Source organism: Scomber japonicus, chromosome 15, assembly GCF_027409825.1.
Source record: "Scomber japonicus isolate fScoJap1 chromosome 15, fScoJap1.pri, whole genome shotgun sequence".
In the NCBI taxonomy this organism is placed as follows: Eukaryota; Metazoa; Chordata; class Actinopteri; order Scombriformes; family Scombridae; genus Scomber; species Scomber japonicus.
Window position 1 is genome coordinate 18092928 of NC_070592.1, and position 26490 is coordinate 18119417.

Sequence of the window (26490 nt, forward strand, 5' to 3'; positions counted from 1 at the left end):
AGCAAACCCCCTTGACGCTGATTGTAATTGTGCATGTTGTATAATTGCGCAGGTCAAATTGTAGGCTATGTGCCTTCGTTTTTGAAATACAGTTGCAGCTGATGACTTGAAAGGCTTTCATATTTTTCCCACATATGGAGAACAGTTTCCCCCCCGGTAGCATATTCTGCTCTCTTCCCACACCTCTTTAACAATACCATGAATTGTGTTGCAAACTATTGCAATAATTGCTTGTTTTTTGGGACCCTGGCCATGGAATAAAGACATGAATAACAATGTGTATCCATGCCCAGAGGAAGCCTAGGTAATAGACTAATGCACATAAGTCAACAAGAGCAGGGGAAAAGTTCATCTGCAGAGTCGTAGCTGCTTTCTGCAGTTCAGGACCATGGACAGCGAAGCTTCTTTGCATTGACCGTTCTTCGTTCTGGTGCTGAATTTCTCTTCAATTTAATTGGCTCAGTATCCAACGTTTCCCAAATATTTTGTGAAATAACAGTGGTAAGACTTGAAGCCATAATCATCGTCATCATAATCACTTGTATCTTCTTCTCTCCCAGTTCCATGGCTGGATTAAGTTGTCTTGTGTGAGCCCTCTATCACATGTACGTGTTGGCACATTTAGTTTAAATGGTTTGCTACAGGGTAGGCGGCACTGTTCATTAGAAATGCATGCATCAAAGCACACGCAAAAAGTCCCAATCGCTTTGAGTGTGTTCATAACTAACCTATAGATTCTGAATATTTAAATATTCTTTATTGATCCTGGTGGGAATTTCCTTTTCATTATCTGGTAGAGACGCACACAGGCGGCTATTATCACGCTGAGGGATGCTTCTGCAGGTACAGCTGCCCGTGGGAATAATCCTACCGTCCTTGAGGATAAACATTTATAACGGCTCTCTAAAAATTTTGTTTTTCCTTTTTGATGTGACTGCTGCCTGACGTGCCATACAACAAAGCTATACACATGTATACGGCCCTATATATTTTAACTAGCCTGCTCTATGCATGTCTGAAACGTCGTCTGCCTCCTATAACATAAAAGCCCAGTAAATCACCCTGGGCTGTCAAGCCGCTGATGAGTCTGCCCTGCATAAAGCCTATGCAGCCTTTCAACCAGGCTGTTGTATCCCTCTCCTCCTTCTCCTCCTCCCCCTCCTCCCCTCCCTCGTTTCCTCTCCTCCTCCACATTCACTGCTCCCTCTTGCGCGCACGGTGAGCAGCAGTAGCAACGGCTCCGCGCTCCTCTGACGCACCATCGGAGATGAGCATCCCAGTCCCACAGGCTGTCAAGACAGACTCTCTCGACATCTCCCCCTCGGACCTCTGCGGTCAAGCTTTCAGCATCAACTCTATTTGTTTTTAGTCCGCCATCCTCACATCCCTTCGTTGTGTCATTATTTGTCAGTTTCAGCACTGCGTTTGGCAGGGATGCCCAAGAGTTACCATCTCTTGGCTGGGAATTTACTTCGGAGGTGAATTTGTATCCGTACCAACTGTCAACAAGAGTGATTGATTCCTGTCTACACTTGCGGTGGTCTTCTTCAGGTTTTTCGGGGCATCCATAAGGACATTCTTGTTCTTCTCAGATAAGTGGTTGAAATTAAAGGTGTAAAAGGGGGGTTGTATGAGAAGGCTGTTTTGACAGGAGATCGTTTGGATGACGGACACCGAGAGGCAATAGCTTTTTCTCTGCAACGCGAATCTCAGCGCCCTTGGAATATTTTTACAGAGGCACTGTTATAGAGTAGAAATATTGTCTCAGTTTGCAATCATAATCCATACAACGAGTTTGCCCACTGCAGGGGCTGCTGCGGCTTTCGTGTCTGCTCTGTTCTGAAATATAATTTCCTTGACGGGTGGGCGTCTGAACATCCCGGACGAGCCCGAATTTGCAATGCCCAAACAGTAAAGGTACGGCGGGTTCTCATTTGGTCACCCTGCACGGTAGCATGGCCCCAGCCCGGAGGGACTGCAACGGCTGGGAGATGCTCCTCCCGACGGGATGCCTGCTCCTCTCTGTTTTGCTATTTCACCCTACAGTGGCCAAGGTGTGCAACGACCGCACCAAACATGGACAGGACAACAGCTGGTTCTCCAGGGACGGGGAAAATTTGCCCATCATGGTTCTTATGCCCATGAACGAGTCGGCCCTGATGAGCAGCATCAGCCAAGGGATCGAGCCCGCGGTCCAGCTGGCCATTCAGCATATACGGGAGTCCAGGAAGTACTCGTTCTCACTCATCACAAAAATCTATGACACCGAGGTAAACATACAGACTAAATCCCTCCACTAAGCTGCTGCTGGTTGGCGTGTTTAAAACAGTTGTATATGCCTTGTGTGTGCCTGTGTGTGTGTGCATGCGCGTTTGTATATCTGTGCACGTGTATGTGTGTGTGTGTGTGAGTGTGAGAGAGACGCGCGCACACTGCCCCGCAGCTCTCCACACAGTGTGCGTCCAAGGGGAAACGCTGGAATCAGTGATGTTTGGTATCTGCGCAGACTCTGGAGAGCGTGTTTTCATTGCGCAAAAGTCAACTGCTTTCTCTTTCCCCCGCTGAATGACAGCACAGCGTTAATGCCCGTTTCCCAGCTTCGCCTGTTTCCCAGCTGTCGCCTGTCGTTGACAGTGCATTTAAATGTAACCTGACATCATGGCACTGCATCACCCCGGCACTCCAGAGCAACACTATATTGAACGTCCTAATGGTTACTGCAATTACCAGATGAAACCCAATGACGGAGTGATAAACATGCCATTAATCGCACACGAATTGATATCAATTGTTGTTCGGTCTTTTCTTATATTCGTCACTTTATAAAATGTGTTCATGACTTAAGCTGGCTTTGCGCTATATGAAGATATTCAGTCACGAATCATTGTATCTTTTGACTATTAAGGGCTTGTTCTCGTGGTGCCTGAAGATGGCGGTAATTGGATGTACCATTTCTTCTGACTCCCTGCACACATAAAAGGAGCTGAATCTCTCAGCATTCAAGTTCCAAACTAAGATCTTCTTATTTGATAACAATAAGAACTAATAGTATACCTCTCTAGTTTTAGAAGTGTTGAAGTGTAGTCATTGCTAAACTTCTGAAATGTATTGTGCATAATTTGTTTACACTTTAATTATTTGAATCAGTCAGCAGTGCTTATAGTGGCCTTCCAGTCTTTGATGATTTACATGCTTTTGATGACACAATGCAATTGAGGGGAATAAAGCTGCTGCATCATACAGTTGCAATGCTATCATAAGGAAGGTGATTGTTTGACAGACGAGATTAACAATTCAGCTTCAATATAAATGCATTTAATCTCACTTTAGATTAGTTTATTCTACTTAGATTTTTTTTCGGGTTCTTCTTCTACATGTAATTCAACCGTCTCCTTAAAACTGTAAATCATCTGTGTCTTAGATTGCTCTCCTGTCCAACACTTTTTTCAGTGAACTGTACAGGATATGCACAGGTGTGTCCGTTGAAAGAGCGCACAAATCTCTGTTGACAGAGGTAAGCCCTCACAGGCAGCATGCGCTCAGACCATGGGATTAATATGCTCTTATGAGAGTTATGATTTTTTCTCCTTCTATTCCCCCGAGAGAGAAAGATGAGCTGGAAGCAAGAGGTCAGTGGGCCAGCCTGACATCCGCTCGCTGGGAATGTCTGATAGTGATGCCAGCTTTCTAATACTAGCAATCAATGGGAACTTGTGAGGACGGTGTTTGATGACTTTGTGGTCAAAGGCTAAACTCTATAACACTGTGTCATTGCCAATCCCGTGGTATTTGACATTTGTTTTGTATACAGACCATCTGAAAATCCAGGCTCTGATCCTGTTTTTGGAAATGTCAAAGTAAAAATAGTCCAAGCCTCCACTAAGACCCTCAGTTCTCCCATCAGTAGCAGATGCATGATTTTCCTCAACGCACAGATATATGCCAAAATATATAGTGAACACTATGTTCATTGTCCTATTACTGAAAGACTTTTATAGATATGTGCTTTATACTGTGCTAGGTAAATTGCACAGAGGCATTGTGTTAGCTCTATGTTCAATAAGAAGAAAAAAGCGCCCTGACAATAGCTTAGAGTGTATTTACAAGCTATTGGAAATCATCTGGCACAGCAAGGCATGGTTAAAGTCAACATGGGAGTGCCAAGAGCGCTGTGAAGTGCGAATGACAATATATTACTGCATCCTAATATAGCTATTATATATTTACAGAGAATAATAAAGAAACAGACTTTAGTGGGAGAAACATGATTTCAATAACTTCTTAAGATGTGAGAAACTGTTATTGTTTGTTCATATCATATTATGTAGTCTGAGGTGTTGTAGCTCAACACTCATGAGCATTTCCAGGCAGGTAAGACCTTTGCCCGAGACAGGTTTATTGCTGTATTGTTGACTATATTGCTTTGGCAGCCACTGACATGTTTATAAGAGCAATACTGGGATGTTGGAGATGGCTGTGCTATTAACAATTTACCTTACATGTATTCATTATATGTTTATTGCCATATAATCTTTTACTTACACATGAATAAAAGTGCTGAACACACACGCACACACACACGCACGCACACGTGCATGCACACAGCTTCCTCACATACCACATGCTTATGTCTGAAAACAATGCATGCTTCAGTGCATTTGTTGCAGCTTGCAGCAGACCAAGTGTGTGCTTGTGTGTTGTTTGTACGCGTATGTGTGTGTATGTGTGGGCACTGGGATTTAGCCTGGCAGATGTAAGTAATCAGTCCCTGAGCAGAGGCTCTTTATCCCTTTATCCCTTGTCGGTGAAGCCATGGGTTGACTGAGCAGGCCCAGTCCATCCCCTGGTGCTGTGGAGCTGGTTAGTGGTGCTGATAATGGGGACGGTGAGACACTGGGGAGGGGGTGTCCTGCAGTAAAAGGCCTGAGAGTTGAGGATGTGCAGCTAGACTGAGTTGGAGAACTGAAGAAGAAGTCACTGGAAGTAGAGCAGATGTTCTGATGTGGCGATGCCTGTAGATGAGGATCTAATGCGGGCAGGACTCCAGGCATTGTAGCAGGCCAAAGCAGTTGCAGATGAGAATACATCTTTGCTTTAAAACCAGAGCATTGCAGGTAGAAAAGAAAGCAGGATGGAATATATCAACTGGGAGGCTTAGTGCTGGAGCTGGAGTTGGTCCTCCACTGCAGCTCTAGATGTGTGAGTGTGGGTTTTAGTGTAACCGAGGACTGATACTGTAACTCTGCAGGCTTAGAGGATCAAAGCTTTGGAGAGGACAGGAAGCACTGGAAGAGGATGGAAGGGAGACTTTGGGCAGCGAGAGCATTCGAGGCTAAGCTACGCTAGTTCACCAGCTTATAGGATGTGTGACAGGCCCTTGAGAGGAGCCACTCAGGGAAAGATCACTATTTAGCAGAACAGTTAACAATGTATTTTGAAGAGTGATAGTTTTGAATTCATGCTATGGCAAATCATATAAGAAAATAGATACAAACATAAACCACCCACATCCAACAGGAAAAGGGTGCTGTCATACCCCCAAAATTAATGCAATTTCATGAAAACGTGTGGATTAGGATATCAGTGAAGTGTATTCATACATATTTTCAATCCCATTAAAGCATGCTGGTCCTTTGCAGTTACTTTAGTTCAGTAGAAGTTTGACTCTATGGTGGGATTTCTTATGTGGCAGAGTCTGTTCATCTCGGGACTAAAATTGAGCTGCATTTGTGACACAGAACTGATGTGTCAGAGATTGAGGGAAATGAGGAAAGAAGAAGAAAAATCTAAATCCTTTCATTAGGCCTCCGATAAGAGTGTGAGATTTATTATTGCCTCACTCATTAGGGCTGTCACTTTAAAAAAAAAAAAAAAAAATCAAATTGGAATGAATGAAAACTCACAATTCATTTGTTTAAATGAATTTAACCACAACCCACACAAATAAAATGGAAAATATATTGAAGAATTGTAAAGTTTTGTTCATTTGTGGAGCGTCGACAGCTTTAACCTTAACCACAATTTTTCCACCTATTATGCCAAATCCCCCCAAAAATGTTCTACACAGTACGTCTCAGATGGTTTGCTGTCAGTACTGTTTACGAAAAAACCTCCTGATGGACTACATAGTGTATTTCACTTATACACTGTGAATTTTGACTTCCATACGGCCATTACAGATTGGCTTTTTAATGACTTTCCCATGTTTGAATGGTTATTTAACTACAGAAGAAAAAGTGGCAGCCCCATGCTTTTGTTGTCAGTTTTGAAATGAGAAAAATTATTTGCGATGACATGAGGTGGATAGTCACATCTTGGAATCTTTTCTTCTCTTCATCACTTTAAGAAGAGCAATACCCCACTTCTGGGAAGAAATCTTAAATTTAATTATTGTACTATTAAGTGCATGTGCTCCCTTGTATCATGTTTCATATGTTCTGGCAGTCAGAAGAGTGAACACATATATTTTTTAAAAGGCAAATCAATACAACCGCAAAGACACAGAGTCTGTCGTCAGAAATGGGGATCTCACCCTTGTACATTGCGCCAGATACAGTATGAAGATAGGTATTTATAGTATATGACTGTCCATCCATGCAAAGTTATGGGCCTCCTGAGACTATGTTAGCAATGACCTGTGTGTTCAAGAGATACTGCACACAGATATAAGCTGCTTCCTGTTACCTCCTTTGAGGAATAGATGCAACATGTCACATTGGTGCACATGTCGGCAAGCCTGAAACCACCGTACAGTATACTTGTTCACAGGAGGAAGAACACCCCCTTGAGCGTTAGTAAGTCACTCTGTCATTTTGTCAGAGGAAGTTAGGTTTTCAGTGAAAAGGCATTACCATAATGCAGGTCAGGGTGCTGCTAAGCATAGGTCTTAAGTCAAAGTGAGCTGGTTCAGTGCTGTTGGTCTTTTTAGCTTTAAGGAATTCCTTCAGGGAAGTATCATTTGTTTATAGTTTAAGTCATTTATGTGTTCAATATAAAACAAAGCATCCTAGAGTAGCTTTTACTGATGTTTAGCACTGCAGTGGTGACCATGAGGGGGTCAAAAAAAAGATAGCTTGTCACCGTTTCTGGGAGAGAGTGAATATGCAGGGAGAGTAGGGGAAAGCAGCCTGTGAAAGCCTGCGTACTCTCCAGCCATACAGAAAGTGCTGAGTGTGGCTGTATCCACTGACCCGACACAGATAGTGGGGATCAATGTGCAGCAGCCCTTCTCATAGAACGAACAGGATCTCAGGGGAGAATCAGAGAGAGGGAGGCGAGAGAGAAAGAGATGTGTAGGGCTAAGAGATGGAGATCCCGAAATAGGATTATATAATCTTCTGTGCAGGAAGAGGAAATGGCCAGCCTCTTAATTCTCATTGGATCATAATGCAATGCCATTTGCCTTGTTTCTCTGAGGCTACATTGTTTAATGGCCTCATGAAAAAAAGCAATTACTGCATGCAATGAGGTAGGCGCAGTAGATCAGTTAAAGGCACTCAAGATTTTGTCTTGTTATATCAGTGATCTCATCATGAGAGTATTGTGTTTATATCATTTAATGTTTTTTCACTCTGTTTGATACAAATATGGAGAACCATGTGCCCCCTGTTTAATAAACCTACTAAATCTGAGTACTAATTGCTGACCTTATGTCTGAGTCAGGCCTCCAGTGGCCTGGAGGGCTCAAGTGTTACAGCCTGAAACATGAACTTTCTTGATAAAAGAGGCTATTACGTGCCCTGAAGCTGGCTTCATAATAGAAACTATGACACCCCTGCAGCACTGCCTGAGGTCAGGACAATGTGGTCAGTTGAGCAGTTAGATGTCAAATGTTGTTCAGTTCTAATAAAAAAAAATGGAGTCACACATCATCAGAGTGCTTTGTACAACATTATTATCTTCTTCATCCTCCCCCTCAGTGTAGGGAGCAATCAAAACCTCTACCACACATCAATATAGCTTCTGTTTTTTCTTTCCTTACACATCTCTTTCATTCTGTGTTCAATTGTGTTGGCTTTCATTACAGGTCTGATTTGATCATATATTTTAAAGCCTTTCTAATGCTCATTTTTGAGTAAAATAAAGGGAGGGAGACACAGTTGAGCTTTGTGCATTCTTGCTAATGTCGGATTCAAGACTAGTTGCGTCCGTCTGAGGACCACCAACACTTGTTAGCCACAGCAGACCTGACCTTTTGACCATTCTTTGCTGTTCTTCCCAGAGGTTTGCTTTTAGGCTTAAAAAAAGATGTAAGTCCGGTTTGCCTCATCTTCTTTTCTGGCACATTACTGCATACTGACCACAGGGCAACGTCTTTTTTCACATGTTAATAACACAGTTCTTTATTTGATATGATACGGGTGTTCGGAGCACAAAAATTCAGTGGGTCAGTTCAAGTGTGACAAAAACAAATTAGCCTTCTGGCTTTCTCCACAGAGCACTTTGCATTTGCCTGGAGTAGATTACAGTATGTTTGACAGAATCTCATTGTTTGTGTGAGAATGTTGCTAATTTGATAGAGCAAGACAGACTGTTTGGCATTATCTCTTGTCTGTGTAGTCACCCTGCAGGCCCTGATGTGCTGACCAAGTCAAGGGCTAATCGCATGAGAGAGGCAGAGGCTGAATTCAATTTCAAAAGCACCTTAAGCAAGTCTCGTTGGTTGCTTGCAAAGCAGTCAACGTGTGCATTTGTGCATGAGTGCTGCTGGAGGTTGGAAAGGATGGGAAATAGTCTCTATGCTTTATGTGTGGGTGGAGGTACTCAGTGGCTGGTGGATGTGATTCTTCTAGATGGACCCAATCACCCCTCACTGATATTGTTACTGTAAGAATTAGGCAATATCACTGGAGCCTCCTGGTGAAATTCAACACAGGAAAATGCTGTTGTTCAGGGTCTCACCGACGTTACTGCACATCTTTTTGCCTGTCGACATGTTTTCTTCTGCATTGGTAACTCTGCCTCAGAAATCTAATTTAGCTTGTTGTTAGCTCATTGAAGTGAATAATATATAGTTTAGTGCCTTATTGTCAGCCTGAACTCATTCATGGTGTGGTCAGTGGACTGTACTGTTGTAAGAACCACCAATTAAATGAAGATTTCCTGGATGGTGCCAAGATAAATGCAAGCTTTCCTACAAAATGACAGAAAAAGAATTTAAAAATACTGATAACAGTTTCTCACTTCACTTTGATGAGAGCACCTTACCTGGAAAGATTAATACAGTATCTAAAAGTCCACATATGTTGCCCTGAATTCATTGAATCTTAATTGCAACCAGGCACCATGCTAATGTCGTAAAAGCTTTAATGAATTCAGCTTGTGATAATCAATTAGATTTCAAATGAATTTGTCATTGTCAAATTTTAATCTCCCTTTCTTTGTGCTTCGTCCTATTGTGTATTCCCAACAGATGTCGTGATGAGACATCTGTCGGCATGTCCCCTTCTCATCTTTTTCTTTCTTTTCTCTAAGACTACTGTCATTGAGATGCACAATGACTCCAAAAGGTGGCGAACCAGGCAGCTGGCTTTCATTAATATTAAACAAACAGTTATTCTGCAATTCACGTGGCTATACCGTGGTGCTGAGGGAGAGACTCTCACCGGGAAATGAGCCAAGAGGTGGGGAGAACACAGGGACTTTGGCGGGGCAAGATAAGGGAGATGTAGAGTGGAGAGACTGAAGGTGAGGCAGGTAAAATAGTAGCAAAAAACTGTGAGAATGCCACTTTAAAGGAGCAGTAGACGAGAGCTGGGATCATGAGAAAAAATCTCCCATCTTTATTCAGTGCTGCAGAAAGAAACTGACAAGATGGCTGCTGCCATGTTGAGTGCAACACTATGTCAGTCTGTCTGGCTGCTGCTGCTGGTGCATCTATAAAGCTGCCATTGATCCTTAGCCAAGCCACTTGCACAGACAATTACCACAGTGGATATTTATCTGCTGCTATAACTTGTTTCACTGCAAACTATTCACAAATCACTCTTTCTCATTCTCATATGTGTTGAGAATTTTATGACTCTCTTCTCTGTGTTTTAGTTTTGGTGGCTAAATGATGATATTCATGATGTTGTAACCTGCTTAGTGAAATCATTTTTCTACAGACAAGATCCAGGAGAATATGTATTTGTGTGCTTATGGTTAGCAATCCCAAGAGAGGTGGCTGCTGCTCAATGTCTGGAGAATTTCCATCACTAAAAGGCTGCGTATGAATGTATGAGAGAGACACACAGATATAGGAAGAGAGAGCTTGTATCTGTGCGATAGGCTACAAATGTTCAATATTGCTCCTTCTTTGATGTTGCTGACCTTTCACCAGACTCTGACCATGGTTCTATTACCCCAAATGACCTTTTTAAAGGATTTGTTTCTTACTCAGTATCACCTTCATCAGCCATTACTATAACGTAATCTTTAAAATTTTACCCTCTCCTCTTGCTCCATCACTGTCTACTCCTTTCACTCTTCATTTCTCTCTCTCCACCCTCCCCACCTCTCTGCCTCCCCTGTCCCTCTCCCGTGAGTGAACAGAAATGAAAGGATTAGCGTGGAAAGGGTGTGCCGTTGTCATTAGAGATTGGACAAATACCGCGTGCATGTTCCTGTCTGTTGCTCTCAAGAGGGCCAAGCACAGAGCAATAAGCGGAGAGAGTCCTGTCCTTGTCAGTCCTGTAATTACATTAAAGCTTGTGTCATTCTTGCCCCCCCCCCTCCACTAAAAAAAAGAGGAGCCCAGTGTTTTCTGCTTCTTGTGAAGAGGTGTGTCAGTGCACATGGACACACGTGTATGGCGTTTGATTACTTATAAAGAGAAAGTGACTTTATGCTGGTGCGTGCATGTGTCCACACAGGCAGTGTTTGACTCTGGGGGCCAGTGACTCTGTGGGTGTGTGTCACTGTGGGACTCTGGTAGCGTGCATTGTGTATGATAGTAGATTGTGCTCATCCTTTTCCCAGGGGTCAACGACACTTAACAGTTGTTACCAGAGGGCAGGGTGGTTGTCATGGCCACAGCTGGGATGAGCGGTCTAAGGCAGATGCCAAAGAAGAATAATGGGCTTTCTTGCTTCATCTCTATCTTTATCACCATGACATGCACCTACACCTGCACACACTTTTGTTTTTCACTTTCTTTCTCTCACACGTAAATGCACACAAACACTCACAGTGGAAACAACAGGTAAAAACACATTGTGATTGGTCAACAGAGGGCACAAGAGGGCTGCTGACCTAAGCTGGCTTTGGAAAAACGTTTTTTTTTTTAACGTCATTTTGCCTAGGGGGATTTACTTATTTCATCTAGTTTTGACTGCATAGCTATCTGTTTATCTACAATATGAAAACAGATTGTGACTATCATGTATATATCCTGTTACAAACAATTGCACCAGTCAGGGTCATTCTTCAAAGAAGTGCAGGAGGCCAATTTGGTCGAAATCCTTTTCTAGTGTGGCCCATTTAGACACACATTTGCACACAGTTATATTGAATCTAGGCTGTTTTCTAAGCTAATATAATACACATCAAAATTGACCTATGATCCCATCCTGACACATACAAAAGAGCTATTGTCATTCACCAACAACCTCTGGAACCTTTAACAGCAAATTCTTAATTTTCTCATCAACACAAAATCACAGCTTACATAATTATTTTGAATATACTTATTTTATTATTGTGTATTCTTTTAGTAATTTTTATTAATCCAACTGGAGACAATGGAAGCAGTTCCATCTGTCACACACCTCTGCATGGTTTCTACCATTTGTCTCATGCGCAGGTTTGCTTTTTGGAATATTTGTCAGTGCAGTTTCTCTCTCTAGAAAGAGATGCTCAAGTGAAGGAACTATTACACGGTTTCAATCACACAGATAAGGACCTTCATGGAGCACCTGTCGGAAGCACAGCCTTCACAGTTATTATTTTACAGAAATAGACTATTGGATTTAATACATTAAAGCTTCCTTGAGCAATATCTCATGCTTTTGGGCTCATCCAGCTGTGAGGAAACAAACTGTCAGTTCGCGTTTTGCTTTCCCTCATTCGGTGTGTGCCATTTAGATTTTGCGGTCGTCAAACATTGTAATCCTCTGTATGCTTTCCAGTATTTTCCAGCTTTAACTGACCAAGAGAGCACAGTATTGTACAAGGATTGTCTGAAAGTGTAACTATTGTGATTTGTTGCCAGTATGTGGGCCCCAGCATGCGTTCATGTGGCACACTGCAGCTCTCTGCACCAGTACTCCCAGACCTTTGTTCATTTGCTGCCTGTTCATAGTGGCTACCACTTCCCCATCCATGATTGCTGGGTCCTGTTAACAGAAAGCAGTTGGTGAGCCCATTGTGTGCCAAGAGAGATAACAACAGACAGTAGAATCACAGATGTAACCTACACACACACATATACACACATACACACTCACACTGCCTGCCATACTCCCTAAGTGCCCATGCATGATAACAGTGGTATACACATCTGTCATGCCCATCCAAAGCAGGCAATCATGCCACATGCAATCACAAAAGACTGTGCAATGATGATAAGAGATCATTTGCAACCAAGCTCTATCTGCCATGGCTCAGTCCTAATCTTTATGTGTGTGTGTGTGTGTGTGTGTGTGTGTGTGTGTTTTTTGTGGGTGGATAGTTGGATAAATGAATAGCAAAAAAGATTATATTCAGCTTTTTTGTGTTTTATCAGTGGAATTGTGTTTTGCAGGAGCAGGTTGGATTTTGTTGCAAGCATTCCCAACCCTATTGCATGGCAAACAAACCCAACCTACAAATACACACACATTACAATCACATCCACACCATCACATGTTCTCATCTGCTCTACATGTTGTACTGAAGTCATTTCTCTTTGGTTAATACTCCTCTAAACAAACCGTGTTATAATCTATAGAGCAGTGGCTGTGTAGAGGAGTTAGCGTTACTCAGCCTGCCTCAGACTGCAGCTGATAGATGGGGAGGGGTCCTGATTGGAGGGACCTGTGGCTGTCTGTCTGACTAATGAACTGTTACTGTATGGCAGGAACCTTTTTATTGCCTTCTTTATGGGGAGGAGAGGGTTCACTTATGAGTGGGCATGCTGTCTCCTTTTACTAGTCCATTTCCTGCCATGCACCAGTGCATACATGCACACAAAAGCACATGTCGACATAGAAACACTCTCATAAACAGGGCCTAGTTTTCCTTGATGGACCGTTATCTCTCATTGTTAATCCCAAAAGGTTTAATATGGAGCCAGTTGGACAGTAATGAGAGGCTGCTGATCTGATGACCAGGCAAGAAACGGCTGAACAAGACTTGTTAGTTTTCTTTTCATTGACATCATGTCTATTCTGGTTTACACAATGTGTGAGATTTGGTGTTAAATTAGAAAATGTCTCAGAAAGGATGAAAGTGATTTCTAGTGAGAAAGCTGAAAACTACAGATGCTGTTCAGTAGCTCACACCAAATGCTTGGATGTAGTTTTGACCAAATCCTCACGGTTTGGCTAAAAAAGAGCAATGTTGTCCAGTTGTTAGCGCATCAACAGGTGGATAAATAGACCAGTAGATGCAGGCGTGTTTCATTTAAAAACTAATCCAGGCTTAAGAGCTCCACTCACACGTTTCTAGCTTTCCTGTATGCCCCAGTAACAAATGGTTGTAAAGCTTTATTTCTTGATTTCTACTTGGCCTTCAAACCAGCAGTCTGGAGCCATGTCATTAAAACACTGTCAGCTGGGGCTCTAGGGCTCATTTCAACAAATCTGCAGCCTGGGAACTGATATTTGCAATATATTCACTCTTTTGACATGTGTCACAAGTAATTTACAATGCCAAGAACACCCAATGCATGTTGTGGGTGGCAATCTGAATTTAGAGATGAATTCTTCAACACCTAAAAGGCCCCCCAACTATCAAGACTTGTAGACCTTATTAGATTAATGTTGTCATCAACTATATGAATGTGATATATAAACACTCCTGGGGTCTTAACTTTTCATAAAATTGGAAAGAAACCCTTTCACTTGTAGGTCCCCATTTTTGTTTACATCGCAGTGCAGTCTGGGTAGTGACGTCAAACGATTGCAACACTCTTTGGGTTAGGGTTAGCCCTAACCCGAAAACACAGTTGTGGGTCTTTGGGAAGTTGCATTCATCCACAAGCATTTTCCCTCTATTTCTCCTCTTCTTATTGCCTGGGAAAGCTGTGAAGACTTACTTCACTTCCCTTGTTTCCTTTTGATTGGACAACCAAAAGCAGCACAGTCGCCTCTCGAATTGCAACAATTTTCTGTCATCAACCCAGAATTCATTGCGCACGTACTGTAATGGTGGCCTCCGTATGTCAATTGAGGTTCCTTTTAAAGATGACCAGTGTGATCACGAAATATTCTGTGGCATGTTGACTGTCTCATCCAAACTATCTAAGGACACCAAATGTGTAAACATGTGAACGCCTTTTGGGATAGATGCAATTAGTAGTAATTTGGTAGCAAACATCAGTGAATTATCACTTATTTTAGCTTTTTGTAAATCTTGGTTTATGTTACAGTTAATTTCACCATTAGACATGAACTTGTTTTGATGCCTCAAGAGGCCTTGTACACCACAGAGAGGCTTCAGTGTTTGAAATATAAAATTTAGTTAGTTTTGTCTGATTTGTGAAGATCAAAACATTTACAAGACATTAACATCAATTTCTTCCGCATTGATTTCCAAAGAGTTGTAAAAATATGAAATCAGGAAATGCTTGATTGTAATTGACATGTTGAATAGAAACTGAGGGGATATATTTAGTATAATCTAATAATCCTCATCTCAGACAGTCTTATCTGGTGATGATTAGATGCTCTTACTTCCACGCTGATTTCTTGCCTCCATCCAAATACACAACCATCTTTGCCAGATAGCAGCTCCTCTGTTCATGTAGCCCAACTGTGTATTGATTTCATGGCTAAAAACAGGGTGATGGCAGAATGCCTGTTTTATTCTTCCTTTTGGGAAACATCCAAGAACAATTGATGCCTTTTCTTGCTTCTTAAAAATGGGCAGCCTGTCGACAATATGGATCCAACAGCACCTGAGTTTGATGACTTAGATACTATCAGTTTAATCATATTTTAGATAGCCTTTTCATTACATCCCATTTTCATTTTATTTATTTTTTTTGCCTCACACCTTTTCCATAATGTGACATTTCATGGCCACAATGGGATGCTTGAGCAATGAACTTGTGGGTTTTTCAACACTCCTGCCAAGAGGTGCTGGCGACCGCTTCCCTAGCCGGTCATCTTTTATTAAACCCTTTCATTATGTTTGAAATTCCAAGGTAAAAGACCATCTGGGGACTGAGCGTCACCAGCCATATTCAGCCACTTCAACGCACTATACAAGATAGATAAAGCAATTAAATCTCCAAGGTAATGTATACAGTATATTGAGCTGTTGTTGCGATGAGAATGACAGGCAGTTTGTCTCTACAATCGCAGCCCATGTTTAGGCGGAGACCCCCTTTTACTGTATGGCTAGAACGCCCCTGCCATGTATCATTCGTGCTTTTCGTACTGTGATGGTTATTGGGCATTTGTAAGCTTTTATTACCTCAGTTGTCTGTGATTGATGCGCCCAATGAACGGGGAGCACTGGTTGGGCTGATGACACTACAAGCTGTGAGAAGGAAGGATGCCTATCACGTTAATTCAATAGAAAGCAGTTGGATAGTGAGTGAGATTTCATTATCCCATGTAAAGCAGATAATTCCAAGGGCCATCTGGACGGATGGAGGACATTACTCCTTAGGCGTATTCATATCAACATTCATATTCACATAGACAGAGCTATCACAACCCCTATGCTGATGCAAATTGTAAACAGGCCATCTATTGGCCAGCGTAATGTCAAGCAAGCCGTTCTCAATCTGACAGAAAGGACTCCAGTGAAAGACCTCCAACTGTGACATTTTTTGGTGTTGCAGTAGTTCTAGAGTGTGAAGTTCGTGTTAAATATCTGCCAAACAAACACAAATGTGAAATGTTGCCTGCATGACAGAGATTTCAGTTCCATTTTACATGCTCTTTAAAAGGGAAATCAACTCTTGTCTACATTGAGCTACAGTCCATGTTACACTAATTACTACCCTTATTAGTCTTTTAGTGGAACATTAGCAATTAGCATAGCCATTAAAACCATAATGAAAAAAAAATAGGAAAGGAAAAACAGAAACGAGGCTAAAATGTATTTTTACATGGATGCATCTGTGTAATTTAGTTTCCACCTTTCGGCCTCGGCAGACGAATGTGTAAAGGGTCCTTTGGCGATGCAGTGTCTTCTAATGTATGTAAATTGTGTGTAAAGGGGACATCAATTAGAGTTGGCGCTGTGCACACGTTGTGCATTTATTCATGAGGTTGGTAAACCTGCTAATTGTATGTACCGCAGACATCCATCGTGGCTGCTGTTGACTGGATTAACGTAAACAAGACTAATGACATGGATGCACATGATCTGTCCCGTGTGACGCTGCTGCTGTGATCACACAACCTCACATTCAGACGCATGCAAAGGTACGCAGACGTGAATGGATGAGTGTGTGTTTTTGTATGTTCAGAGACATCCTCTGAAGTTAAAAAAGAATAAGACAGACAATCCCGAGGTTGTGTGCATTAATAATTAAAGTCGGCATACTAAACAATTCTCCAATGCTGACCTGTTGCCGGATGTATTCTTTAATAAATGTACATACTTCATATGTATTTGATCACCGCTTTTAAGAAGTATGAATCAGAATTATATATGATCCCTGGTGGTTATTGGCAGCCGCCCTCTACATAAATATTATCTGTATACCCCGACTCTGTGCTGTACTCTGCACTGTTGACTTGCTCTCACACACAGGGTAGCGTCTATTGATTTCTAGAAGGCCTTCATGCCGGTTTCTTCAGCTCACTGGAATCACATTCTCAGGACGAGGTTATTGTGTGCAGCATCCCATCTGTTTCCTAAAATATGCAATTATTTAGCTTCTTTCATTGGCTTTTCCTATTAATCTCTCTATTTGAAGATTTCTGCTGGCAAGATGTTGTGATTTTATATCTTTCAATATTAGCTATTTTCACAATGTGAACAAATATGTAACCGAGATCAATGGGGATGAAAAGCTGACAGTTGTTTTTTTTAATGGGGTGAAAAAAGTGGCAGCAGGACTTCATTTTAATCATTCATTTAATTATTTATTTCATACTTATGTGTGTTTACACCCTGACTGTGGCACTTATAATGAATAAAGAAAGCAGGAACTGTTTATTTAGAGCGGCAAATTAAATTAAAGAAATGCTAAGGAGAAAAAGAAAAACATTGTCCAAAATATTTCTTCATGTTCACATCCCCCCACTCACGCTGTCAGTGGCATCGCATCGATAGGGGCTTCAGTGTTAGCTCGCTTATTCCTCAAGGCAGAATGTGTGACAACGATGGCAAGGGGACCGTGGGGTCATGACCATTCTTCTTCCATTGAAAGAGGGCAAATGTAAATGTCAGCTGCGTCTGAAAAAGAAAGGTCTGCTAGTCTCTGACGTTGCGCAGAATAAGCTGTGACAGATGGCAAAAAGCGTTGCAAGCTACAATTTATGGAGGCAAAACTGAGAGGAGGAGAAACACTTGAAGAATAGTGAAGGGAGAATGAGGAGGAATCCTGGAGAGGAGGCTCACAAACAGAACATGGCACCGTTGAGTTGAAAAGCTAATCTACTAGACATGCTTTAAGATTTGCGTGCTTTGAGGAAACATTGTCATCAAGATCATCCTGGTTTTAAATCAAGTATAAATCCCTTAAAACTGTTCCAATCCAAAAGCTTCTGCTCACTCAAGCTTTTTATACAAATCTATCGACTGAATTATTTGAAATCATTTTTTTTTTATTGACAGAATCATATTGACCAGTCACAGTTTCCTGAGCTCATATGTGATGTGACCCTCGGCAGTGTTTAAAAACATTGACGATGCAGGCAATAAAGAATTAGTAATACATGAAATTTTGATGGCTTCAGAAAATCTGTTGCATCGTGGGTTTTTACTGAGTTTACAGCTCCACAAATCTAAATTTGTTTTCTAATCATACTGTGACAAAAGTACTGATTTAGAGAGAAATTTCCCATCCATATCTCCCAGATCACTGCGGAGTAATGCCTCTCCAGTCTGAACATACTAGAAGAGATGGCAGAGATGTCTTGTCGCATATTACTGCTTCCTCCCACCACAACAAAGGCAGACCAAGAATAATGTTAGTGCTTATTTAATTCATTTATTCATGAAGGTAATTGAAATATTAACACAGCTGGTTAGACACTGGAGACCGGATATCTTCAATGCTTAGATCACGCTCAACTCACCAAGGAAATTATGTTTTATTTACGCATTGACTCCATCTTTCACATCATAAGTATATATATCGAAAAGGTCCCTGGATTGTTTTTCACTAATTCTGATATGTGAAGAATAAATTATATATGTAGCTATTTATTATGTGTGTGAATTTACAGTAGTTAAAAGTTAATCTGACATCTTCTGTATGGGAGCACACCTAAATAATTAAGGCTGAGACTGAACAATGGTGAAATTGTAGTGAGACAGGGAAATGGGAACAATGTGGTTTAAGCACAGGAGAGGAGAGAGGAATAGATTCGATGTGAGAGGGTGTAGAGAAAAGAGGATTTTGGGAGGAGGAGAAGGAGGAGGGAAGCTCAACTAGACTTGAGTGACGGCTGGATGTGACTGGTACGAACACAACCTGGCATGTTTACTCCCTTCTAATGACGTACGTGAGAGCTCTGCTAGAGGAAGCGGTGTGCAGTGAAACTCAGACAGAAGCACAACATCTATTCATCTGTGAACAGTTTGATCTGCACAGACCTAGCTTATGCTCCTCAGGCACGTGGCTTCATATCCACGTATCTACGTTTCCGCATCCCAGTGTGTGTCATTATGTGAGTTTAATTGCACTGATATGCGTCTAGGCGTAACGTATGTGTGGTCGTAGGTGTGTACGTGCCTCCGAGATAGTCATTTGGGGTTGCTGGCTGGGGAGCGAGAAGGAACATGACAAGTGTGCGAAGCTTGTTGCGGCGTGTTCTCAGACAGTCGGGGAGGGGGGTGGGGGGGGAGTGGGGGACAAGCCTGCAGAGGATTGGGTTGGGGAGCGGGAGGCGGGGGGTTGTATGGGGGTGCTGGGAGGCCATGTGCTGTTACTGTCACATGTCGCGCTTGGCACGGTAACGGGCGAGCGGCAGGCGGGCAAGGAAAACACCACCCACTGGGAACTGTGGGCGAGGGGGGCTGGGTGAGCAGGATGGCTGTGGAGCTGGCGCTGCTTCCTCAGGCTTTATCAAAGGGAAAGATAAAACACAGAGAGATAGATCTGCCACTAACAATCAGAGTAGGAGCACACTACACGGTAGTTTGTGTGCCACAGAGAGAGAAGGAGGGGAAGAGATACATACATGCTTAGATATGTGTATATTTATATACATATATCATAACCCTTAGTGACGACGGCAAATGTGTTAAAAACTAAGCATTGAAATGACTCCTTTAATTTGAAGATTTTATTTAGTACTGTGAGAATACACAGGTCTGTGTTGAGATCTGTATGTACATGGTTACATCTGGATCTGTACTTCTGATTCTTCACTTCTCTCCCTTTCAATCTGTGTCAGATTGAATAAGAGGCCTTTTGACAGCTGTGGTCTGCAAGTGACTCCACATATGCTTAATTGGACATTATTAGACCCAATTCTCTCCCAGAAGGTGCTGCTAAAAAACTATTCACAAACAAGTGTTCAGATAAATCATTGAGCATTCAATGTTTGTTCAGTTTTTCAATCTGTATGCCAGAAAATGTCCTTATAATAAACAATGTTATTGCACTGAATGCCATGTTTATTCTTCACTATAAACATGTGTATATCTTAGTTTATTTTGATCAATTCTGGAGCCATCAATATAGAACAGTTATGTCTTAACCTGCATCTGAAAGTAGTTGCTTGTCAGTCAAGTAACATTGACTTAAAGCAACCATGCCCAACTGCTTTAGGAAGTTAGCTGGCCTTTTAAAGAGGAAACCCTTTATTTATTTTTCTCAGACATTTTCAAATTCACACAATCCGTAGGATGTGCTTGAGGCTGAACATTCAGAGACACTAATACATTGTTGGTTTTGCTGTCATTGTCATCTTGTCATAGGATTTGTTTACAATGAGAAAAATAGAGAGATACTCCAGTGTTATCTTCTAGTTTTTGATGTAATGCGCAATTATGCACAGTCTATTACAATGAACAGTTTGATCACCATATGTGTGATTTTGCCTACATTTGGCATATTGCAGAATCTATTGACGGTAGGGGGGAAAAAAAAGCTTTCCCTGCTTTGAAATTCACTGTGAATGATGGGACCTTTTTGACAGGTGTGTGCTTTTCTAAATGATGTCCAGTTTCATCTAGATCAAGAGACAACTCAAGTAAGATCAAAGGAAAGCAGATACATCTAAGCTCAGTGTGTTGCAGAAAAGGATGAATACACTCAGTATGTAAATGAATTATTTCTGCATTTCAGATTCAGTCAACTATTTAAAAATGTACTGTAAATATAGAACAAGATGTATCAGTAGAGAGACCAATTGGGATAAGGAAAATTAAAAAAAGGTAAAATTAGGAAGCTATTATACACACACTCCAGAGTACACCTGGCTGTATGTGTGTGGCTGTATGTATGCTCTCTTGAATATAATGTACAACTACGTCAGCATGCTCAGTACGTGCACTTACATATAGTACATTGCCACGGACGAGGTTCCCATAGAAACACCTGACTTTTTTCCCCCTATAAACACGCAGACTTGCCACACAGCCCACATTTCTTTGAAGACCACCGTTTCCCCATCACCCTTCATGCCTGCTGTTTGATCCTCAAGGCAACCAGTGCTCCACACCCCCACACATGTATTACAACATCCCTGGTTCCCTCTTTAATTTCTTCTTTCCCATCACTCCTTCTACTTGTCTCCACTACCTCGACCCTCTGCTTGGTTGTGATGGATGTCTACTGTGCACGGCGTACGGCAGCCTGGAGGAAATATTCTGTCACGCATCATCATTATGCGCCCAAGGACGCCTGTGTTTAAGCCAGGGACCCTGGTGCTGTCATGTCCCTTGATTATTGTGTAACAGATTGATTAACCCACGAGCAGAATCAACCCTTTTCATCATGGTGGCAGGCAGCCACCACTCTCTGGGGTGTCACTTTGTAAATATTTGTGTGTCTCTCTTACTCCACTACGCATTAGACTTTTTACACTATTGATTAACACACCCACAAAATCAATGCCTTTAAGGGGGGGGGGGGGGGGCTGCTTTTATTCACATGTCACAGCTGTTGGAGATGACAGCATTAATAGGTTTTGCAGTATAAGTTTGCATGTGGTGAAAAAGCAGACTGAGGAATTTCTGTAAACTGTGTATTATTTATTGAGCAGTAAATGCTCCGATGTGTATGGGAAGCAATGTTTATTCAAGCTAAAGCATTAATACCACATGCAGAACGGATATTTTTGCATTTATAGCTTAGTCTTAGCACACAAAAAGTAATTCAGCAAAAGCCTGTATGCTGTGGTTGTCTAAATGCATAATAAAATATTTTCACTGACAATGTTAGGTGAATAAATTACCAAAGTTTTAATTTGAATGAACTGTATCACATACAGTATGTAAATAATAGTACATTTATAGCAAATACATTTAAAATTCTGGAGTCAACAATTTGGATATAATTACTAGGATTAAAGATTAAAGTATTTGTTTATACGCTGAAAAACTGTACTCTATCCAAAATATTTTACATTGTGGAATTTTAATCAGCTAGCAGGCACTGAGGGAGATTTGTTGTTGCTTGTTGCATGTCTGCACTTCTGTGCCAAGATTGAAAAGAGGGGGAGAAAAGGAGATTTCTTGGATTTAATCTGCTTCTAACTTTCTCTGAACGCATCATTAAACTGCTCGGCAAAGTCTGAGCGAGAGTCGCTCTCTATCTAATCTGCTGATTTGGCTCTTGGTGAGATTAAGGGTTATGGTGTAGAATGAAAGAGAGAGTGAGAGAGAATGGCTTGAAGAGATGAGATGACAGAGGAGGGCGGATAGAGACAAGAAAAGGGAGGGAGCAAAGCGGAGTTGATTAGAAAAGATGGAAGAGGGGAGAGAACTGTGCAGACGTGTTGAGAAGATAGAACAAATAATAATAAATAAGGAAAAAATGCTTGTTCTGTCTTGATTGTCAGGTGAAATCCATAAGATCATTTATATATTTAGAGCAATTTGAAGCACGGTTTCGGTAATTACGGACAAGTCTTGTGGGTTAGTGGTGGTCACAATGTCCTGCTCTCTTTTAATGAAGCTGTTGACAACACACTTACTCACAGCCCCCTTTCACACTGCTCAGCTATGACTTCATTCTACAGGCTTAAACTGTCACCCGGCTTATGTTGTTGTAACCACCAGCTCTGCACATCTTTCACATCAGAGGAGAGCAACGCAGCTGCAGTTGGTAGTTAAGGTCGACAACAGATGGCGGGATTTCTTAAATATGTTTTTTTTGTTTTTCTTTGATTGGTATAAGCATCGGTGTGGCGACAGATTTCATTCTGATATTGAAACTGTGTTTGAAGGTAACTGATTACAGCAACAATTCTCTATGCTTTGTCACTTATCCCACATAGGCTGAACAGCTCAGCGTGGGTTTAAGTTCACTCACCTCTTACATGCTTTCAAATCCACACAGAGTGATGAATGGCTGTATTTTTCATGGGGGATCAGAGGGACTTTCTTTACACAAACACACAGTAACGTGGAGGGATATTCCCGGGGTTTTCTCCCCCGAGGATCTGCAGCTGTAAGAACCTGCAGTCAGGGTCTTCCCCTTTCCTTATTTGACAGCCCTATTTGTCTTGCCTGGTCAAGCCTATTCATTTGGCTCACAACTGCCATAAACAGGCTACAGTAGTGAGTTTATTTATAGCTCTGATTCAAAGCGCAGGCTTCTGCCCTGCTAGCTGTGCTTGCGTGCAGTACAGTGTAAATATAGCATCTCTTCTGTTTCGCCCTCGCCTCTTTACATCATCTTTGTAATCTCTTCATTCTCTTTCTTTGCTTTACCCCTGACACACTCTCTAATAGGCTCACTTGCATGTGTGTGCGTACACACTCTAAACAACATGCACATCTATCTGTACACATTCGTCCACACCCCGAAGCAGAATGGATGTCTAATTGGGCTTTCCTTTTATATTTTCTGTCAAATACCTTATATACACATGTCAGTGGCTCCTTGTGCCTTTCCTCTTTTATCTGAACCCGTGTGTGTGTTTAAAGAACATACAATGTACTGTATGTTCTCTATCTGTGCAATATGCTGGATGTGCAAAATGCGGCATGCATGAAAACATGAATAATGGAAATCTGTAAGCTTTCTCCCCTATCTTTCTCCAGCGTGGCTGTTTGAAGCATGGCTAATATGAAGTGTTTTTAACCTGCAGGGCTAAGAGAGTGGAAAGCTCTAATGAGCTGGGATTGCTACTAAAGTGTGTGTTTTTGTGCGTGTGCCTGCAATCATAAATTTGGTATGTGTGTGTTGTATGCATGCCCTTGATTTGTCTTGCTCTGGGTGTGTGTGTGTGTGTGTGTGTGTGTGTGTGTGTGTGTGTGTGTGTGTGTGTGTGTGTGTGTATAAGACAGAAGAAAATCTCTCCCGCAGTGTTTGAGCATGACTATTATAAGGAGGGAGTTGAGTGTATTTCTACCAGGCTGCTGTAGTCACAAGTTTCATTATCTCAGTTAGTGTCCTAGGGCAGTGGTTCCCCAACTGGGTGCTTTGCCAGGGGTGCCATTAGATATTGTTTATCTATTGTGTGTTTCCTCACGTTAAAAAAAAAAAAAAGCAACATACCTACTTTTATGTTTTATTTTGAAAGATATAAAAACTGAATAAATAAGTAAAAAAGATCAATTTCTATATTGAAAACGGTTTAATATGCAGGCAGTCGCAGCTGACATGACAACTCACTGTAAGCAGTTGTCATGGTACCACACGCTTCCCAGCTCTGGAGCTCAGCAGTCAGAAAAAAGTGAGTGCCAGAGCAACGATGGAAAGATTTGAGAGAGAAAAAAAAAGAACAACCCAATGAAAAGCTGAAACATCTCAGCTCTCAGCACAGATACGACTCAATCTGAGCCTACCGACAAAACCACTTATGGCTTAATGAGCAGGTTTTGGCTGCTTGTGAAAGACCATCATTGTCCGTGCACATTTACTGTAGTATTGCACGTTCTGAATTCATATTAGTGTAATGTGGCTCTGTCATTGCTGTCATACATGAAAACAAGATAAGAGACTGAATTTACAGACAGAATTTAACTGAAGAAAATGAAATAAATACATTTATCACATTAAGTATTTACAGTAAGTATTAAGTAATTGTAAATAAACAATATGTATAAATATATATACATAATATTAAATTGTTTATAATTATTATTACTACTTGAAGGAGTCTATATTACACAATATATTCAATAAACTTCTGTTTACATAAGCTATACAAGTTATATTTGGAGTTTGGTGGCTGAGGGTGTCATGATAGAAAATGTCCTTTTAAGGGTTGCCGTGGTGTAAAATGGTGTGGGAACTACTGTCCTAGAGCCATGGACAAGGGAAGAGAGAGAAGGACAAAAAAGAAGCAGGAAAAAATGAAGAATAAAGACAGAGAGAGAGTCCGAAAGCTCCTACACCACCTGAACCCAGCCAGAGGGGCCCTTTTCTGGCAGCTGTGGCTGTACTTGTAGTGCACACACACACACACACACACACACACATTAGAATCAGGCATACACACACCCCTCAAACTCATGCCTCCTACACACACACACACACACACACACACACACTCTCTCACTCTCTCTCTCTCTCTCTCTCTCTCTCTCTCTCTCTCTCTTCGTCCTATCTGCTCAAAACCTCAACAAGCCGGGCCCCGTTCCACACCAGTGGCTGAAAAGACGGGAGCGCAGCTGACACTTGTGCCGAGGAGAGGAAGAGCAAACGTAGCCAGCTCCCCCCACCTCCTCTCTCCTCCTCTTCCCAGTGCTGCTGCTGCTGCTGCTGCTGCTTTTTCTAGTCCAGGTTCCTTCTGCAAGGGATTTAACATTTCATAGCAGTAATGCATGGTCCTCTCCTGGGCTGAGAGTCACAGCACTGGTTTATTCATTGGACGTGACCAACTTAGCTGGAAGAGGACAGTCAGATTTTAGGTGTGTGGGAGAGAGAGATTTATTCTCTGTGATTTCACTTAAAAATGATTGCTTTGTCATGGCACAGTATGTTTGCAATCAGCTCATTTTGGTTGTGTTTGATTCATTTAATGTCAAGAATGAGTTACTTGTATGCTGCACAATCAGAGTCGCTGTATGAAAATGCGTCATCTCACCCCTCTTATCTGTCACTTATCTGTTTTTATCTCTTCTGATCTTATAGTATACGCGTCATCTCCATCACCTTTTCATTCTGTATAGCATCTTTCTGCTTTGCCTCTCTTCCATCCTCTAATTAACGTTCCTCCTCCTCCTCCTCCTCCTCCTCCTCCTCCTCGTTGTTTTTGTCTCTCCCTTCTCTGTCAGGAGGTGAATGGAGAACTAGTGTTTTCTCATTAAGCTAGGACGGAACTGTAGAGCACAATACTCTAATATCTGCCCAGATGCCCATTAGTCCAGCAGCTTGGCCCAACTGATGGGAACACAGATCAGAGGGCAGACAGTACAAGTCCCCACTGGCTCTGCCTGATAAAACATCCTGTTTCATCAGCAATGTCGGAATGGAGAAGTCAGTTGGTTGAGACAAAGCCACAAAAAGACCTCTTCCGAAGGAGTGGCAAAGTGTTTGCTGTAGATTGATAGCTAGCTAGTTACTACTGTTATTCCAGCAATGAAAAGCAAATGCATTAAATGTGCTGCTGATTATGCATTTCTGCTCCCCTCACTCCAAAGTCTTCCACACCTGAGTGTCTTAGCTATGTTTATGATTTTAAACCACATGTGTTTTTTCTAATTCCTGAAATGTTAATGTAGAATTGAACGTGTTGTCTTGTGACAGCAGAAACATGGAGGGCACGAAGCGAGGGATGGATTGAAAGAGAGAGTAGAGGGAAAGATCAGTGGGAGTTGGCAGGGTGAAAGGAAGTCAGCCGGGACCCCCAGAGCTGAGTGATTCACCACCAAATGAATAAACCACATACACACTCATTTAAATGCACACACTCACACACACACACACACACACACACACACAGACACAGATGTGCACATGCAGACACAGGTTGCGTCCTGGGTATGTATGTCAGGACACATCACTGTCAGAGGTTTGTCTCTACAAAGAGAGGACAAGCTTAAATTGGAGACAGAACC

The 26490-nt window shown here is 41.8% G+C and overlaps 1 protein-coding gene across 1 annotated transcript in view; it reads left to right on the plus strand.

Annotated features, from left to right (window-relative positions):
- Window positions 1-1955: 1955 nt before the first annotated feature.
- The window catches only part of gabbr2 (gamma-aminobutyric acid (GABA) B receptor, 2), a 179677-nt gene continuing 155142 nt past the window's right edge, over window positions 1956-26490 (plus strand). The window contains exon 1 of the mRNA XM_053333848.1: window positions 1956-2270. Within this exon, the coding sequence (XP_053189823.1) occupies window positions 1956-2270 (315 nt within the window). The remainder of the gene's footprint in view (window positions 2271-26490) is intronic.